Source organism: Halyomorpha halys, unplaced genomic scaffold (assembly GCF_000696795.3).
Source record: "Halyomorpha halys isolate HHAL.00 unplaced genomic scaffold, Hhal_1.1 Scaffold208.1, whole genome shotgun sequence".
Taxonomy (NCBI): domain Eukaryota; kingdom Metazoa; phylum Arthropoda; class Insecta; order Hemiptera; family Pentatomidae; genus Halyomorpha; species Halyomorpha halys.
Window position 1 is genome coordinate 164,477 of NW_027109100.1, and position 20,259 is coordinate 184,735.

The 20,259-nt window shown below is 29.9% G+C and overlaps 1 protein-coding gene across 5 annotated transcripts in view; it reads left to right on the forward strand.

Moving 5' to 3' along the window:
* The window catches only part of LOC106679546 (supervillin), a 394,230-nt gene that overhangs the window by 96,281 nt on the left and 277,690 nt on the right, over positions 1 to 20,259 (forward strand). For all 5 annotated transcript variants that reach the window (XM_014418761.2, XM_014418757.2, XM_014418760.2 and 2 more), the window contains exons 3-4: positions 1,922 to 2,064; positions 9,641 to 9,678. In XM_014418761.2, coding sequence (XP_014274247.1) covers positions 1,922 to 2,064; positions 9,641 to 9,678 — 181 coding nt within the window. The remainder of the gene's footprint in view (positions 1 to 1,921; positions 2,065 to 9,640; positions 9,679 to 20,259) is intronic.

The following is a 20,259-nucleotide window of genomic DNA, read 5'->3' on the forward strand; positions in this document are numbered from 1 at the left end:
TTAAAATGAATCCTTTCAAACTAAATCAATTATTGGAAGAAGATAGTTGACCGTATGAAGTAGATTATTGGAAGATAGTCCGGTAGCGGACAATAAAGGTATCAAAATAGTAAAAGAAACCTATTTACTGTTAACCAACGTTTCGCCCCACTCTGCAGGGCTTCGTTAGGACTGTCAGACAAAACAAAGATGACAACCATCGTAAGTTAACAATAAATAGTTTTCTTCTACTATATTGATATCTTTATTGACCGCCACCCTGACTATCTTCCAATAATCTAAATAAAAGCTTCATATATATTGATTTACAAATCTTTAAACACATATTTCTTTCTTATGGTAGATGATAAAATTATCATTCCGCAACTGTTTTAATTTTTTTAAAGTTAATATTATATTAATTGTAGCGCATTACTAAAGCTTATTAACGAATACTCATAATTTGCATAGTTCATTATAATGCAAGTTATAGCTACCTACAGAGACAATTTGCTTTCAAAGGTAGAAACCCATACACTAGAGTTCACTGTACAATTAGCATATTTAAAAAAAAGTTTTAGAAGACCATTAAATGATGAGTTCTAGGCGGAAATCGCTCGAGAATGAACATTAGGATCTTGTAGTTGATAATGAAAAGATATTTTCTTTAGGTTGTGATGGAGGTGTCATGACCAAAAAAAAAAACTGTGATTTCCTTTCGTTTTTAATCCATATATGCCTCGTTGAAGCAGTGAGTAAATGAAATGTCTATCTCATAAATGATTTCTTAATATTTTTCGGAATGCTCAGCACAACATTCTGCCTCCCTCCCTTCCAATCTTTGGATCTTCACTAATATTCTAGGGCATTTTTAATGTTCTCTTCTTAAGTAGTCCAAAAAAAGTTCTGATGTCAATTTTGGCCGTACCAGCATTTCCGTTTACACCCTCCTTTTTTGCATTTGTAGCCTAGAATAGAAACAAAGATTAAATATATTCATTTAAAAATTATTATTACGTTATATTCGAGTGGGTCAGCTCAAGATCCCGTAACACTCCTGAGGTACACCTTGCTAGGTCTGAGTTGGGCAAAGGGTAATTACAATTACTATTAATTGCCAATTAATTTAATTGGGAACTGCGGAAATACAATACAAGTAATTGTAATTGCAATTACTAGGTGAACTAGTGTAATTGTAATTGTAGGACCACAAATACAATTAGGTCTTGACATTACTTGTAATTGTTATTCTTTTCCCTAGAATTTCAAGTAATTGTATTACAATTACAGCTAATTGTAATTGTAATTACAAATACTTAACCCTGAAACGTAAAAAAAGTTGTTTCAAACTGCCTCCAAAAAAGAAAATTATATCCGGTTTAAAATTGCGAGCTGGCGCATAGATTTGTTGACATATGAGTTAAATTTCATGTAATAATAATTTAAATTGCAACAATACTTCAGTGTAATTATTCTTCAAAACTATTAATTTTTGTTGTTTTGGATCATCTTAGAGTAATTATAGTATATCTTAAACATGTAGTTAAATTATTCATGTAATGATTCCTACCCAACTCTACTCTATGGTATATAAAGGAGGTACTCTTAATCATGCTGGGAATAATCCTGATGGATGGACATTGTATATCACTCCCATAAATATTGATTTTTAACCGATAGGAATATAGTGAGATATATGTTTTAAATAAAACTATAAAAAGGATGAGTGTACTTTTTACATCGAAATAAAGAAATTTTTCAAAAATATACATCTTACATACATACATATATATATATATATATATATATATGCTATTAGAACCATTTGTGAGAGGGGAATATAGATATCTTGTACTATTATTGGATTATTTAGTTTTTATAATTTTTCATACATTAATGAGTAAATAATAATTTGTTTTTAAATAAATACTCTTGTTCACAGAGATACTAGAGAGGAGCGGATGGCCCGTTACAAGGAGGAACGGCGGCGAGCTCTGGCCGCTCAGTTCGGGCCCCGGGAGCCCGTGGCCGCCGTGTCCCCCCGCAGTACCCGGGCCAGCAGGCTGAGGACCCTCGCCAACACAGGTAACTGAGTATTCATATTATATAAATTCCAAGCAACAAGTTATATATTAATAATATACATATATAATATATAGTTTAGTCATGATCGTCCACCTTCAAATACTCCCTAAAGTTCCCGGGAAGAAAAAGGAATTGTCACCTCAATTACTGATTAATTGAATGAAAATAATAGTTAATAGGCAAAATTAATGACTCTTCCAACCGTAGATTGGCAAACTCCTAGGGGAGGGATTAAAAAATGGCGGATTGAAAAACTCTGAATAACTATCGGATGTACAAAGGCCTATTAGCACGAAACTAGACGCTTTATTGGGCTGCCTGATTCCTCATGGCGGAAGAGTCATGTCGGCGTAGGGAAAAAAAACAAGAAAACTAGTTGGATGTACCACAATATAGTCGATAACGTTCATCTTCGTAGGAGTAGCAGTTTCCAGGACATTCGGCAAAATTAATTCACTAAGTATTGAACAAATTAACTATATCTCGAAAACTATTGAACGAAAAGAGAATTTATTCCACCCCAAATAATGATATTTTTGAGTATTGTAGATAGTTTTAAGAATATAGCTCAAGAGTTCCGAATGGAAAATTTCTGGTTTCTAGAATAAAATAAACTTCAGAGGGTTTGTACCTTAAATACTTCCACAATTAATTTTTAGTGACATTTACGGTACCCCTTCTATAGTATAGGAAAAATTGAACAGAAAATGCCAATTATTTGAAAGAACTAAAACTTTTTTTCTCCCTTTTATGATTGGTATATAGTATATCTATTGTATACATATTGTATATAGTTACCATTAAAGTTATCAAAAATTGAAGTAAAATGACTTTATCATCTTGGCCCTTGGACTACGAAGACATCCAGACAGTTTCCGTCTACGAAATCATAGGCTGTTTTGCAGCTAATAGGGCCTACACATCCTGATCTACTTTCCATCATTTTAGGATGATGGTCCTATGTATCACATATTATATATAAATATAATTACATATATTATACATCGAAGATATAATGCCGATAGTAAACAACCAACGGGTGCCCAACTAGGTGCCCCACTGACCACACAGCCTGGCTCTGAGCCACATAACTAATTCCACAGAAGCGGTGCCAACTCAATTTGCCTTTCGTTTCGGGAGTTTTCCTCTGATCATTTCCAACTATCTCATTTTGTTTCAATACATTGAATCTGTATGGCAGTTGTTTGTATCCATTAGAACGATAGATTGATCCAATCCGTCACAGCAACCATGTTCAGTTTTAGAATATGAGTTCATAAAGCGAGTAATAAATACTTGTACGCTGGGAGGAGATATATTATTATAATGGAATGTCTCTGATGATTTCTTAGTGTTACGATTCCTCTGATAGTTACTGTTTTCTTTTTTTTTAAATAACATACTGCTTTATGTGTTTCTCAACAGATACTTAATTATTTAGTTTATTACTACAATAATTTTCATTACACCCCTAAAATGGGCGCAATCATTCTTGCGCTTAGTCAAAACCATCAACAGCAAATTGTCCAATACCCTAACCTTGGGGTGCCGCAATCGAATGACACTCCCCAAAAATAACAAAAAAGTAAAAAAATTAAAGTAAAATAACTAATGTACAGCACATTCCATTACTTACTTTGCAGTTTTTTTTTCTTATTTTCCTACATACCCAACCACTCAAAGAATAATTGTGTCGACATTTTTATGTTTGTTCAACTCGAAAAAGGGTGATGCGATTTTTTTTTTTTTTAAACAACGAAGAACCGTGAATTTTTGTTAGCCCAAAAAGGGTGCGAATGCGAAAAATGTTTGGAACCGCTGATTTAACGGATCTGGAAAAAATTATGAGTTACTTGAAAATATATGCTATTTCTTCTAATAAAAGAAATTTTGGAGATCGCATAATATAAATCTTTTGCACAAAAATGAAACTTCTCTTAGTACCTAAATACCTCTCAATAACGGGAATCCTTCTTAACAGACAATTTATTATGGCCTTGGCCAGTTTGGTATAAATTTAATGTATTTGAAGACTTAACGGATTTGCGAAGTGTAAAAACTTTCATTTTTTGGCTGCTTTATTTATTAATCTCTTTTTAACAGAAACTTATAACGGTTAAAATCATATTTCCAGTTCGTGTCTGTTTAATTGATATTTCACTCTTGAAGTTCAAATTTTAGAAGTAATAAAATTAGTAAAAAAAAAATTTTCCTAAAAAAATAAAACTGCCAATTATTCCTGCTCCAGTTTTTGCTAACACTACTAACGTAAAAAAAAAACTACAAATATTTGGAAGTAAGTGCATAAGGAAATATAATAAATATTACCATATATATTGGAAGGGTGATGAAAGTAGTATAAGTCAAAAACTAACCAAAATAATGTTTTACAGGCTCTAGAACCTTTTGTGAAATTCGAACTAATCCTTATTTACCGCCCCCCCAGATAGTTCCCTTAATCCACTCTGAAAACAAATGTTTTAATGGAAGAAGCATGTCAATTTCAAGATCCTCTGCAAATTGTAAAACACGTAACATATTTTGGCCATTTTCTGACTTATTCATTTCAAAGGTAATTCTCTTATTTGTATTTATTGGCCCAAAATAATGTTCAATCCCCAATATATTACAAATAACAGTTACTAGTACGTTGTTAATACAGTTAGTAGATAAAATAATAATAATTTAAGGAGGGAATTCATGTTGATTTTCTAAATAATATTACTTAGAAATATATTTTTTTATTTTCAGGAGATTAATATTTTTTAAATTATTTGATTTACCTAAAGATATAAAAAAGGTGATAGTATAGTAAGTAGAACCACAAAATGTGTAGTACAAGATAAGAAAAACAAACAAAAATGATAAAATTTAGAGAAAAAAACATCTTAGTTTGCTAAAGGAAAAAAAAACACTACCTGAAATATAACCATCCACAAGAAAAAACACTAGTTGAAGTTTTAAATATATAAATATAATAAAACAACTCTGTTTAAATATTACTAACTAAAAATACAATCTACTTACATTTTTTTGGCTAGAAATTAAGAAAAGGAAATAAAATAAAATTAAACTGTCAATTATTTACAGATAACTAACATGTTTTATAATTAACAAGCTATAAAAAAATAAAAAAATACTGAAAATTATTTGAACTAGTGTTGAAAATAAAGTATTCAATGAGAAAAAAAAAATTTGGAAATAAATACAAAGATAAGTCCATGAGACCGTTAGTTGAATAGTTTCCTTACTTTAAGGAAATCAAAAGCATAATAAGAAAACATCATTCCCTTTATTTTGATGACATGGCTACGAAAAACTACCTCAGGTCGTCAAAGAATTATATGTATTTTTATTTTTTCCTGAGTGAAGTGGAAGATTATTAAATGAAAATGACATGAACTGAATCGTGAGGTTCATTCAAAGTACAGAGCATAGGAGGAATTCATTCAAAGTACAAAGAAGTAATTGAAATCAAATTGGAATTTATTTATATCTGGGCAAATGCATTGTTTTTTTTCCGTTAGCAAGGCGTATTTGGACCATTAATCTTAGTTTATTAATATAAGTACTAAGGCTAAGATAAAATTCATAGAAAAAAAGGAAAACTGCATATATTTCTATAAAGAAGATATTTTAACCGCAGTCCGTAACGAAATACAAAATATTTGATAAAAATGTTTTTTTCCCCTGTGTGGGTTGGTGGTATCGGTTTATTCCATACAGTCATATATCTCTGTTAAAGTTTGCCCAATTCCTTTTTTACTGCTATTATTTATAAATATTAAATATTTCGGTTTTACTATATATGTGAACATTATAAATATCTTGGGATTGGAGTGATATTCCTTAAATTCACTTTTTGTCTTCAGTAGACTATAAAATTAAGAAAATAAACTTGATTTGTTTTTCTATTATGTTTTAAACTATTACACAACTGCTCAACTTTATTGAAGAAACGATTAAGTTAATTAACGACGATTAAGTAGGAAGTTTTTTAGAAAGTGCCAAAAAAAATGGTGATTCATCAACATCATCACTCCTAAGATGTGTTGGACATATGAAACATGTAAGGCACTCAACACATTACGAGCACTTAAGCGATCCATCTACTGACAGATAGCTCTATTTGTCTTCTTCCTTGTCCCATCCCCTGTTTCCTTAACCTACATATTTAAAGGACTTGTAAAACCCTACCTGGACCCAATGGGCCCTTCTTAACTATAACATATAGTACTAGAAAAACAATATACTAAATAATCAATATAGCTTTTCTGATAAATAAGGTGCAGTTATCAGACAAAAGCTGATGTATCTTTCTCTAAGCTGCTATAGTACAATGAACCAAATGAAAAAAAGTAAGATTTGTCACCTCAATTTTTTATCACTTTAATGAAAAGTATGCATAGTTACTAGTCAAAATTAGCTAGTATTTTTTTACCTGTTATCTTTAAGTTGTTTTCAAAGGAGTCTTTAAACTTTATTTTTGAAATATTATTGCAACAACTCGTTGCAGAACTTCATAACAATGACTTGTGAAGAGATTACAAACACATAGCACTACGGTGACAGTGACGTGTTAAAAGGTCCTGAGGTTACCTTCTTTTTAGATGCCTCATTGCATTGGAATGCTTTGAAAAGAAAGGTTAAGAACCTTTTTTTTTTATAATCGCTTTTGTTGATTACAACATACAGATTACCTTAGGGCTATAATTGATATAGTACATGTTAAGGTGCAAATGTCTTTTCGTAAATTTTTGATAATTTACTTTAATTTTTTACGTTTTCAATTTTAAACAGTTGGAAAATTCTTAAAAACCTTTACAATAATTAAGTAAGCCAATAATGTTGAAATTAATAGAATTTATAATGGATAGATTGGTAAATATTTTGCGTTAAATATGTAATCTATAGGATATATCTATTTATGACATAATATGGAGCATCAGAGATTTACTACGAAAAGATTAAAATATGACATGAAACAAATTGTGAAAATTAATTAAAATTTACGCTTTTCAATTGAAAGAAAATAGAAATAAGATTCACAGAATTGATTACAATTGATAAACCTAGATATAAATATTAAGATTATAATTCGTAGGAGGATTGATACCGAATAAAATGATAGATGCAAATAAAAGTAAGAATAAATGTAGTTGAAACTAGAGTTAACGTTTTATGACCACCTCTCGGAACATCTTCATTCATTAAGTATGTATCTTCAACAAATTATCTCCCTAAATGCAAATAAATAGCAAATAACGCAGTTCAAGCTATTTGGTTCATATAAGTAACATCAGGAGAAGTCGTTAAAAAAACGAGTAACTATCTAATTCAGAACCTATCGTCGCTTAAATTATCAGGGATTTTTCGAAATGGATCTACAATGAAGCATTAATTTTAAAAATGATATAAAGATTTTTTTATTTTTAGGGAACGCGGTGGCACTGTGGTAAGGCACGATGCTACTAACTCCAAGGTCCCGGATTCGAATCCAGCAGGACGGAAAATTATTTTTTGTTACACTTAGCCGAGAGTCAACCATGTGGGTTCCTGAGCTCTCCTGGGGTCCACCCAGCCTCATAAATTGGGTACTCATAATTGGGTAAAAATCTAGCGGTCGAGCTTGATTCTGACCAAATCACCTTTTTGCACAACCGTTGGTCTAGTAACATTAATTCCTTACATAGTACTGCATCCTCAACCCTTCATGGGTGGTAACGGTACAGATTTTAATTTTAATAAAGTTTTTTTGGAGGAATTACGGGATAATTCGTATTCTAACGCGAGGATATTAAATTCAAGAGAAAAAAAAATAGTTTTTTAAAGAATTACTTAGACTGAAAGCTAAAATTATTTTATTTAAATTTTAAAACCTTGTACAGTTTGCAGATTACACAACATTCATTTGCTATTCTATTTTGAGTTATAATTAATAATGTAATATAAAAACTGACTGTTGTCATTAGAACCAGGGAAACTCGAAAAAATATATTAATAAACTCAGTGTATATGATTTTATGTTAATCTTAATCTTCAACTTAATACGGCTTTTTTTGAAGAAAATGACTTGCCTTGTAATGAAAATTAAGTAGAGTAGTTTAAAAAAAATATGCAATTCTTATTTAATGTTTTATATATTTATAATATTATAAGTAAACATGAAAAATAAAAATGGTGTTAGATAAACGAACACAATAAATTGCTTTATAACTCCTTTGTTTTGTTCCTCATTTTGAAGAAAATTGTAAATGATTTTAAAATTCTGGCTCGTCACGTTCTTTCCCCAACCCATTCATTTATTAAATATTAATTATTAAACAGTATATTATACATCTGTATTACTGCCATTATTTGAGCGTAATTCTGACCAAATCACATTCTTGCACAGTTGTTGGTCATCCTTACATGGGTTGTAGCGGTATAGATTTAATTGTTTGTAATTACTACTATTATTTCCTGAAATTTGTTTTCAACCTGTATATATTTATTTATATCTTTATATTTGTAAATATATGTATACCTGTATATTTGTAAATATATTTATACAATTTGTATAAAAATATTTATACCTTTATTCCTGCTATAACTAACAATAAAATTCTTCCATCGTGTATATTTCATTTAATTTGGCTTTACTGCTAACGCTAATTGTAATAGATTAATTAATTATTTCAAATATAAAATATTAAAGCTACCGACTGACGAAGTTTCTAATACGATAAAAAATTTGTGATTATTATAAAATGTTCGAATTGAATTGCATTTGAAGGAAAAACTAAAACTACAAAATTTATTTTTGCATTAAAATTAACTATTTTCAAAAAGAGATTTATTCTTAAAGATCTAATTTATTACTATTTGAAATGTATTCTTAAAATATAGTTCTATCATTATTTACAATACTATACCTATAGTTATATCATAAAATATAATAGAACATATATGATAGTTAAAAAATATTGTTTTAAAATTGTATAGCATAAGTCAAGAATATCTTTATGAAAATATAGGGAGAAGGAAGGACAATTGGAGCGTGGAGATAAACCACATTTATATTTCTTAACAGTGGAACGTGTCACAACTCTTTCTCTAACAATAACAGGCTATGTTTATTCTTATCTCTTCCTTATACATCAGACACAATATCCTTTATTGACAAAAACTTTAAGTACAGTTATTGAAATTATTATTTTTTATTAATCGAAAATAAACTGAATTTTACCTATAATTACTGAGCATCACCGTGAGAAATAAAGAAATATATATAACATATGTATATATATACACCTGTGTTGATCTGTAGACAAAATTTTATTTGTCTATGAAACATATTTCGGATGTTAAAACAAATTAAAGAAGTCATAAAAGGGTAATTTATTAATTTAGATAAAATATGATAAATACGTAAATAAAAACAAAACACCAAATAAAATTGTTGTGCCAATCAATAAATAATTGTCATATAAATTGAAAGTAATATAAATACGATATATTGGAATTATAGTTTTTTTTTTAATTTGTTATATTTTTAGTTAACAAAATGAACATAATATTATTTTTTCTGTTTCAGATAACCACTGCGTGAAGAGCACGCCCGCTAAGGAGGAGGTGAGTGTCCTTATGACTCACTGGCCAAGGACTGTTCCATATAAGGTGGCTTGATCTACCTGCAACCTGCTTCCTTGTCCTTATTACTACATACAATTTTATGTACGGTTCATGTAACAGTTATGGATAACTTTATCCATGTATCCGGTGATAAATAATATGGTCAGGCAAGTTTTAAGTCCTTATACTCATATCAGGATACTACACCACCTAAGGATTTTAGTTTAGAACATTGTTTGGCTTGGGTGTATTATTTCCAATAATTAGCCTTTGTAATCTAATGAAAAACAAAATAAAAAAAAAGATCCCTTAAAATTTGAGATGTTATGATTCAAAATACTTAGAATCCAAAAATCTTATACAACAAAAAAAAAAATGCATCTGCCGTCCGTCTGCAAATACCGAGTCAATCTTTTTCAAATTTGGTACTAAAGTATATCGATATTTATTTATTATATTTCCACCCATGTATGTTGAATATTTTAACAAGAAAATGCAGAATAAAGCTGATTCTAAATATACAAATAAGTGAGGATTGGCAACACAGTGGTTTGCAGAATTCTTTGTAAACTCAGTATTGTTTGTGTCTACTTCCGTTGAATTTAGTCCTTAAATGTCAACTACGAAGGCCAGTTTTTGTCGTTTTACATGTTACACATTATCACTCCTAATGCCACACGGTATGACTCCCAGCACATATAGTGCAGGTTAACATGTTTTTTAAATACCTCCATAAACATCTTCTTCTTCATTAGCACAACAGGCGCTTAGTGCCGCTCAAAAAGTCAAATTTCTCCAAGTTGGTATTAATTCTCAGCTTTTAGAAATGTCTTGCGTGCACCCCTTCAATAACCTTGGATCATACACATATTACCTATTGTATCGTCCATCCACACAGCTTAGTGGTTTGCAGAATTCTTTGGGTTGGGATAGATGGATGAGATAAAAAAAAAAAAAAATCAGTAATGTACAAAAACTATTCTAATGATATTCTAAAAAAAAAAAATAATATTTTAAAAATCAATTTAATTATATATTTTAGTTTAAATTAGTGAGTTATATCATGAGGTATATAAAGTGTACAATAACTACCAAAAAAACCTCGCTTGACATCACACCATACAATATAAAAGATTCGGATGGGAACAGTGCTTTCACGAGGAACGTGTTTGTAACGAGAAATCGCATTTGATTCACTTCAATTTTTTCTCTGCGACAAATAGTCAGTGCGAGAAGGATAGACCCACTTATACGGCCATTAAATCACCGAAACTGCAGTAAATCATATTGTACAAAACGAAAAATATCTATCATAGCATAGATGTAGGCATCTAGAGGGCATTCTCATTGGAAATATCTTTTACATTTGTTACTATTGAAAAGTGGAAAACGGAGTAATAGCGTGCATCTCTTTTCCTAAGCTTTACTAGAGATTGAGTAACGAGAATAATTCCAATCAAATCCAATGAAAAGGTTTTTAATTTTAAGGGTCTTTCATGAATCTTTTTATTTTATTTCACTTACTTTGGTTTCAAAATCCGCGATCCAGAATTATAGACGTAAGAGAAATATATTAATAGTTATTAAATATATTTCTATAATATAATAAATTATCTAAAGAAACTTAAATCTCTTCATATCTGGTTTTAAACACTAAACAGTAGCTGTTAATCGCTATGTTTTTTAAATTTTTATTGGCATTGGAAATAAAGCGTTGTGTACCAATAAGGTAATATCGTACAGGATGAGACGAAGAGATGGATGCCATTGATCCTTAGGAGGATCAAGGAACTCTTGTTGAAACAGCTGCTAACAAGTATCCCGTTTTCTTCTTCTGTGGCGAATTCCAAATAAAAAACTTTTTTATATGACAATACATGATTTGCGGAGGATGGGTGCATTCCGTGGGCGTCGTATGTCATAGGTATTGTACTGTTTGTGTCTACTTCCGTTGAATTTAGTCCTTAAATGTCAACTATGAAGGCTCCATTTTCGACGTTTTAATACCGCGCGGTATTACACCCAGCTCCTATAGTGCAGATTAACATGTTTTTAAAATACCTCCGTAAATATCTTCTTCTTCATTGTCACAACAGGCGCTTAATGCCGCTCAATAAGTCTTTCCCACTGATTTCTTCTACCAAGTTGGTATTAATTCCCAGCTTTTAGAGGTCTTCTCTAACATAGTGCCGCAACCTTGTTTTGAAACGTCTTGCGTGCAACCCTTCAATAACCTTGAATCATACACATATTACCTTATAGCTACTATTGTATCGGCCATCCTATGAAGATATCCCTAAATATTTTAAACGCTACATTTTAATGAACATGGACACTTTTTTTCCTGATATAGCTGGTGTATTTGTTTGTTACTCCTCATTAGCCATCTTCTTGAATCTTGTAACGGTTCGAGGATCCGTCTGAGAACGTTTCTTTCAAATCTTACCATTATTTTAGCAACAGATTTGTTCACTGTGTCCATGTCTCACTTGCAGGATTAAACAGCCTTATCTTGTGGTTCCTATATATTTACTTACAAAGTATACTTTGTTTCCTGCCAGTAATCTTGCTCTCATGTCCTCATCTTCATTGATTAGAGACCAAATGGTAGATCAAATTATTAACCATTTTGAAAGTGGTGTAAACTTGAATAGATTTAATATTCAATAAGATGAAATATCATCTCATTAACGAACAATAATGGAAAATGTTTTCGAGATTAGCGGTCCATAGTCTATAATACTAACTTAAATGAAGAAAAATAAAATAAATAAAAGAACCGTAGATGGAAAACACAGGGTACACTTGTACTAGAATTGACCAACCTAGAGAAGATTTATCAGGAGGGCGTTATCAGGATCCAACAGACCGAAGAGAAGCCAGATTGACTGTTAAATGCGCAGGAGTTAAGAAGGATGAATGTCAGGTGCCCTAGGCGTAAATCACAGAACTTTCTTCTCAGTTTGAGGGGATTCATCGCCTTCCAAGTTAAAGCCCTTAGAAATTTAACTCCAGGACAAATGGAGAAGGGTTTCGTTTCAGAGGAACATAATTAAAACGAGGCAGAAATAAAATTACCTGGAATTTGCTTTATTCAAAAGCAATTTCAGAATCTAAGTCGAACAGCGTAATCCTTACACGTTTAACTTCACGATAAAAACTTTCTATTTAAACGAGAAATCAACTTAATGGAAATGGGAATAATACTTTGGATGTTGATATATATATATAATAATTAAAATTAAAATTTATAAGCTTTACTCAGTAAACTAGTTAGTAGTTAATAATTAGTAATCATTACACACCGTGCAAAAAAAACAGCAATATAAACGTATAACAAGAATATGATGTGTGTAAATGTATATATCTATAACTATATATATTTGTAATGTTCTTGAGGATCAAACAATAATAAAACAACTATATTCCGACGGCTTTTCGAGACTTTATTGCTTTTATAGTCGTGATCTACAGCAATTTTTTTTCTTTTAATTTTAACAAACTATTAAACACAAACTGTACAGAATACAAATTGAGATTCTAATTAATAGAAACATTAACACAACTAATATAACTGTAATAACCACTAAGCATACACCGAGAGAAAAATAAATCTAAAAGCAATAATCACTTTTCAAAATATGTACAAAATAATGTAAGTCCTATCTCATAAACAGATAAAACAAAATTAACAGCACTAACAGTAATTATATAAAATGCAAAACAGAAGTGAACTGACTGATTAACTGCTCAAAAGAACGTTTAGTGTATAGAAATATGTATAGCTCAGTGTTAGTGTATGTCTTGTAGGAGTTTGTTGTAATTGTTATTAGCCACGCATAAATCATAGCTGAACAATAATTGTAGGTAATCTTTTATTTACTCATATTAATTTATGTTCTATACATTTTACGATTCAATAATTAGTTAAGAAAATTATTTTTTCAAAAAACAGTTTTGGTCACTGTATAGAGCATGACTATAAGAACAATAAAATCTGAAAATTTCACCGAATTATTTATTTATTAATTTCTAAACCATATGCATATGTACAATGTATGTATAGGTAAAAAATGGAAGCAAAACTATAACACCACGTTTACGAAAATTGGTTTTGCTATGAGGGTTCGCCACAATGCCCTCCACCGTCATTGAGTTGTGGGCACCTGGACTTTCACAGAGTTGGGGAGAATTGCACAAATTCCCTCAAAGGCATGACCACAATTCCCTTCAAGAAACTTTTTCGAAACTAGAGCGCACGAGGAATGTTTAGACCTCTTGTTGATCTTTCAATTACTATACGCCAAAGTTAAGCCATAATAGTACAAGAGCCCAAGAGGAGAAAAAAGGCAGTTATCTCACCCCAATTTTTGATTACTTAATTGAAAACTAGGTATAATTACTAGTAAAAATTGATGAGTCTGCCAAGTATAGGTAGGGGGAATAAATAATGGTGGCTATTTCACAAGCGATAAAAAAAAACTAATTTTTCATTCGGAGCACTACATCTTAAAAAGTAGGAAAAACACAAGGAAACCTAGCAGAACGTTATTTAAAGAAGAGTAAATTTGCTAAAATGTGAGCCCTAATAGAGTAATTGCGTTAAATTGTTTTCGAGATATGACTTTTTAAAAAGCAACATTTCATAAAAATGTTGTATGGGACGTACTGATCAGTAAGTAAGTAAGTAAAATAAGTATAAGTAAAGATCAGTAGTTAGTGAATTTATTTGGAAAAATTTATATCTCAAAAACCATTTGACGTACAGATGTCTATTACCACTCAAATTAAATCTAAAGCTAGTTTAATGAGCTATAAAGTAGTTTATCTTCATAGGAGTAGTAGTTTTCATGAAATTTGCTAATATAAATTGATTTATAGTTGTTCGGACAAATTTTTATTTGCCGAATTTGTATTCATATGTGAATATCATAAAAACTACCCCTACGAAGATAAGTTTCATAAACTACTTTATACTAGGTTAAATTGCCTTTTTTTTAGTTTTGGCAGACATATGTGCGTCTTATGGATCTAGAGATATATTTTTTCAAAAATACAACATTTTAAACCAACAACTAGAAATTAACATTTGGTGAGTTTATTTTGTCAAATAAATGAATTGTATAAAGGTGTATCCCGAATAAATGTAAATAATTATTGTACATATTTATATTTAGAAAAAAAAAATTATATAAAAAAAAAATAAATATTACACTTATAATATTAGTTAATTTAAGGTCAAATTATTTTAAAGAAAATATACATCCCAATTTAAAAAGTACTATCCATTTTCCCTAAATTATAACTAATTTTGAGGTACTAAATTATTTGCCTATCGATGAATAAAAACATTGAGATTTATATAACATTTTATTATATCAATAAAAAAGGAAATAAAACTCTTTATTTAATCTGTTACCATAATTTTTCAAGGGAAAGAAGACTTATTATTGAAGAAGGAACTGACAAAAACAGGCAAAAGGGCGGGCACAAGGCACTCTCAATTCTACTCCTCTCCAAAAAGATAATTTAATATTTTATTGCCCGCCCTATCCCGCTCTACACCAACAGCACATAATTCATATAGCTCCCTTTCTTGTTTTCCTTCTAAATGAAAAAGTTTTTCTTTGTGGAAAAAAAATCTAGTCGATGCTGGCAGTCTTCGGTTGAATATTATCTTTGATTTATGAGGAGGAGATAAATCCTTTCCGGGAACGTGCAATAACTGATAGCGTATTATTTCATTTGTAACTTCGTTTAATTACTTTGCGTTTTTCTACTTATCGGCCTCGTGATTCACCGTTGGAATTTTAACAATCTATCAAAAATAAAATTATTATCTAAGTAAATGTCCACTTAACAAAACTCTTTCACCAAGATGATTCGTTGATCCATAGTCAAAGTGCTGTATCAGTAAATTTATCAATCTTGGGTTTTGTTGCATTTTAGAGTTTTCTACACTTTTCTCAATTCCAAAAAAGACATAACTGAATGTGTGACGACGTCCCTGATTAAGTAAGCATATTAATCAACTAAAAACTAGCCACTGCCTTATATCTGCAACAATAATTAGAATGCAAGTTTCTCAGAAATTTTCAGATACGCCATTTTTGCTTTGGACCGGAAACTGTTCATAAACATATACAACAAAAGTTTTACCATAATATATAAAATTCCCTCATATCTCTAATAATGAAAGTCATGTCGCCAGATTTATTTATTCTTTTAACATGTATGTTGCTATCATTGGCTAATTTTTTCTTTTTTTTTTTTTTTTTTTTTTTTTGTATTTCAATTCAATTTTCTTTGTGTACATCACCAATGAATCAGAATTTTTAAAACTTCGATGCTCGGTCAGCTCTTTTTTTACCAGAGCTTTGAAAATCTAATCTGACATAGAACAATGTAAATTAGGTAGATCATTAAAAAAAACTTTAAAATATATTTCTAATAACATAATTTTCCATGGTTGATGATTGCAACTAATAATAATAGTAATAGTTTAGATACGAAAATAATTCGATAATTGACAGTAATCTTAATAATGATAACAATAAAACAGTAAATGAATCTAATAAAACAATAGGTATAATATATTTTTAAAAAACAAAGAAGAACCATATATATAATTATTATTAATTAGAATGGTAATAAAAAACCAAAAGATAGGCTTATATATATGGAATTTAAAAATTTTATTGCTAAATATAAAATTACTTTATCTTCTTTTAATAATAAAATATTTCTGGAATGTAAGGGCTTACGGTCCTTTAGTAAAAGATCCAAACGATATGGGAGCCCGGTGTATATCAAATTCCTGCAGTATGTCGGTATGCGTTTATCAGTTAGGAGGGTATGTGTTTAAGACGCCGACTTGTTGGTCTACATGTTCCTGACAATAGTAAGTATTCTTGCGTTAGCCAAGTGTGTTCGATTCGTTGTCTATTATTTTGAATTGATGGCTTCCATGGGAGAACCAGTGCTTAAATTATAATTTCTGTTTTTTCTGTTAAAAAAACTTGATGCTCCTAAAGAACCAATTATATTTTGATCAAAAATATATTAAATATGTATCATTCCCGTAATTTATTTTAAATGAACATCAATCTGAGGATTACTTCTAGTTGCCTTCCACCAGTTTAGAATTTGATTTAAGAAATATCTCGAATAATCTATTTCATGTATTGCGAAGTCTATTCTCTAAGATGGAAGATTTCACAAAGCAATTTTATGACATAAGAAATATTTTATAATATGTATTATGGTTATTTTTTCACCTATTGTATTACTAATAATATTTAAAAGAAATCCGTGATAGATAAAATAAAAATTAAGTATATAAAAAAGAAGAGAATTATTCAATTGTAACTAAATTAAGTTTTTGTATTATGGTATTTTATTTTATAACTTATGATTATCATTATAAATTAGAAAATAAGAACAGATATAATACTAAGATAAGTGTGACCGTTTTTTTTTTTTTTTTATGGAAAAAAAATGCAGAATCTGTACGATACTCTAAGGATCGAACAATACAACTCATATTGTTAACGTCAGCGTCTAAACGTGAGTTTACCTCTGACCTTATACCTGGTGGCGCAGGTAACTGGAGAGACGATACAGTGCTTGACTGCCACATACCATGCGCATTACCTCACGGTCTTCCATACCGTACCGCTTACCTTTACTTGGTACTTCGTAGGGGAGTTTCATGTGCTCCAATAACTATAGTATGAAACTATCATCAGATCTAATCAATAGCATCATGTAATATCATTCGTAAGGAATAAGTGAATAATTAGGTCAATAATTGAGATATTTTCTAACACAATTCAGTATATCCACTTTTAGAAAGTTATTGTTCAAAAAATTCTAATAGGGGTATTTCAAGGAAATAAGTTACATGTTTATCGAAAAAGTTAATTTATAGCATCTATGCGAAGGGGAAAATTTAAATTTTGAAATAAACTAAATTAGTTTTGTGGGTAGAATTTTAATTATTTAAACAAACAAAGCAACCTTTTTACTTTTCAAAAGTAAATATATTAACTTCTTATAGGAAACTCCTCTATTTCCTACCTGGAAAAAAAATTAACGACGGTAATTAAAGAGACAATGAATGTTTTATGTAGTTTTTTTGTTTTGGCAGAATCCATTTTTCAAATATTTCTTTGTTATAAACTACAAAATTACAGAAATATAGAATACAAAAAAAGAAGTAAACATTTAACTTAAATTCTTCACAATACAATTATTCAACGGATTCTCTTTTTAACCTCAGCAAAATAGTATACAAAAAAAATATTTTTCAAAGACTCTTACGAATAAAGCAGGAACTCCAAAATATTTGAAATAATCTCGATATCATTCAGGTTTTGAAGACCGCTAGACTAAAAAAGGGAACGGTTTACCTAAAATTGTATAGATAGAATTCAGAATGAATCACGCAGATAAAATTCCCATTTGTCAAAATATCCCCAATATTTTGGAAGTATATACCTGTCTGTAAGCTAGTTTGAATATAATATAATTTTAATCTTAGAGTAAAATGTTTTACATTATTTTCGTAGTTTGAAGTAGGTTTTCAAATTAAATAACCCAACAATTTAGAGTTTCTAATCGGTCCCCCTCCATGACTTCCCTGGTCCTATGATGTTTTTCTTTTTTAACTTTAGCCTGTGTGAATGCAAAATGTGACTTAACCCTCCCTTTGGATGTTTTATTTAATTAATAAAATCCTATTGATACTAAACTGAATATATACAATTGGATACAAACTGATAATATTCTAAATTGTATTATGGTCATATTTTTGTTGTTTCGTATTTTCGCATGCTTGAATTTATTATACTTAAATTATCTCACAATTTATTTTAACCATTGGCAACTGCCAATGCAAAATTTATTGGTTTTAATATTTTATTTAACGTAGGAACCTACCCTCTTTATCGCAGAAACTCTCCCCAGATAGTATTGAACTCAACCTGAAAGTGCTCGTATATCGAGATGAATTCTCAAAAACCTGGGAAATTCTGGGATATCTTCCGGTTTATTACGGTCATATGAATATATTATATTCCTCAATATGACCGTCTCGGGTTTAATGCCTTTTTCTGAAACGATGCTCCCCCTTCGTATGTATAAGCAGTTCATGGAGTTTTACGACGGTTTTTATGAACCAATTCTTAGAAAGAAAGTATCTCTTATAAAACCGGAATTATACTTTTCGGGTCTGAAAAACTTACCTATACCTCTTGATACACACATTCTAAATTTATTATATACAGTGGTGTACCTGAGGAGCACTGAAAGATTTTTTCTCTAAAAACAATTTATCGTAAAAGGTTTGATAGATATATTTATTGATAGATATTATAATCTGCCACACAGTTGTGAGCAATAGGTAATAGTGATGAATGATCTCAGACATACTAAAATTAAAAAAAAATAAATAAATAAAATAAATTTTTAAAGAAACGAACTCTCTTAAAATATATACAAACAAAAGAATAGACAAGATGAACATGATCAAACTATCTGTATGAAAAATAAATAAATAAAATAAATTTTTAAAGAAACGAACTCTCTTAAAATATATACAAACAAAAGAATAGACAAGATGAACATGATCAAACTATCTGTATGAAAAATAAATAAATAAAATAACATGATGATAAAATAATCTAATTATCGTAAAAGGTAAAATTTGATAATTGATCCCATTGATAATTTTTTTTAAATAATAATTTTTCACCTGAGAATAATAAAGTCTTAAGTTAAAATAAAATAGGCAATTTGTGAGTTTAATTTTTTTTTTTTGTAAATAAATTTTCAATTAAAATAACTCCATGTTTATGTTTTATTACCTAGAGCTCTAAGCATATGATACCCTCATATATTAACTCCTTTGAAACTCTTTAAATGGAACGAAATAATTAAGCTTTTCTTTTAAGATGTGATACCCAGTGGATGCAGGTGATTCATGGAATTTAACCTACTCTATATACCTGCTAGCTGTAAATAACACACCTGTAAGCACCTACAATATTTAATTTTTAGTCAAAATTTCTACATACAATTCTCACGAAAATGAGACCAAACACGACCAAAAGTTTTATATCCCAGAATTTAAGTGAAATTAACTTTTAAATTTTGGTAAAGGATTTCGTCGCCTTTATGTGATCCCGCACATCAAAGGAAAAAAAAGTTGAAGATCAATAATTGACCATATGCAATTGATGTACGATGAGTTTTCCTGCTATTTTGTATTTAGGCAACCTTCTTAACCGCTATTCGTTAGGAGAATAATGATTCCTATTTAACAAAAAAAAAAAGAAACCTGATCAAACCCGGAACTCAATAGACAACTCAACTAATACAACAACCGCCCACATACGTAATTGGGCTACTTCAATGTAAGCTCCACCTGTAATTCCTCTGACATCCTTGATGTTAACTATATAGGCCTCTAATTAGTTTTATGAAGTGGATACCATTCCTGACCTTTAAAAATTTCTCAGAAATATCCTGATATTCGAAACTGTCTTCAGTTTCTTAATAAGAAAGGCTATTCAATTATTT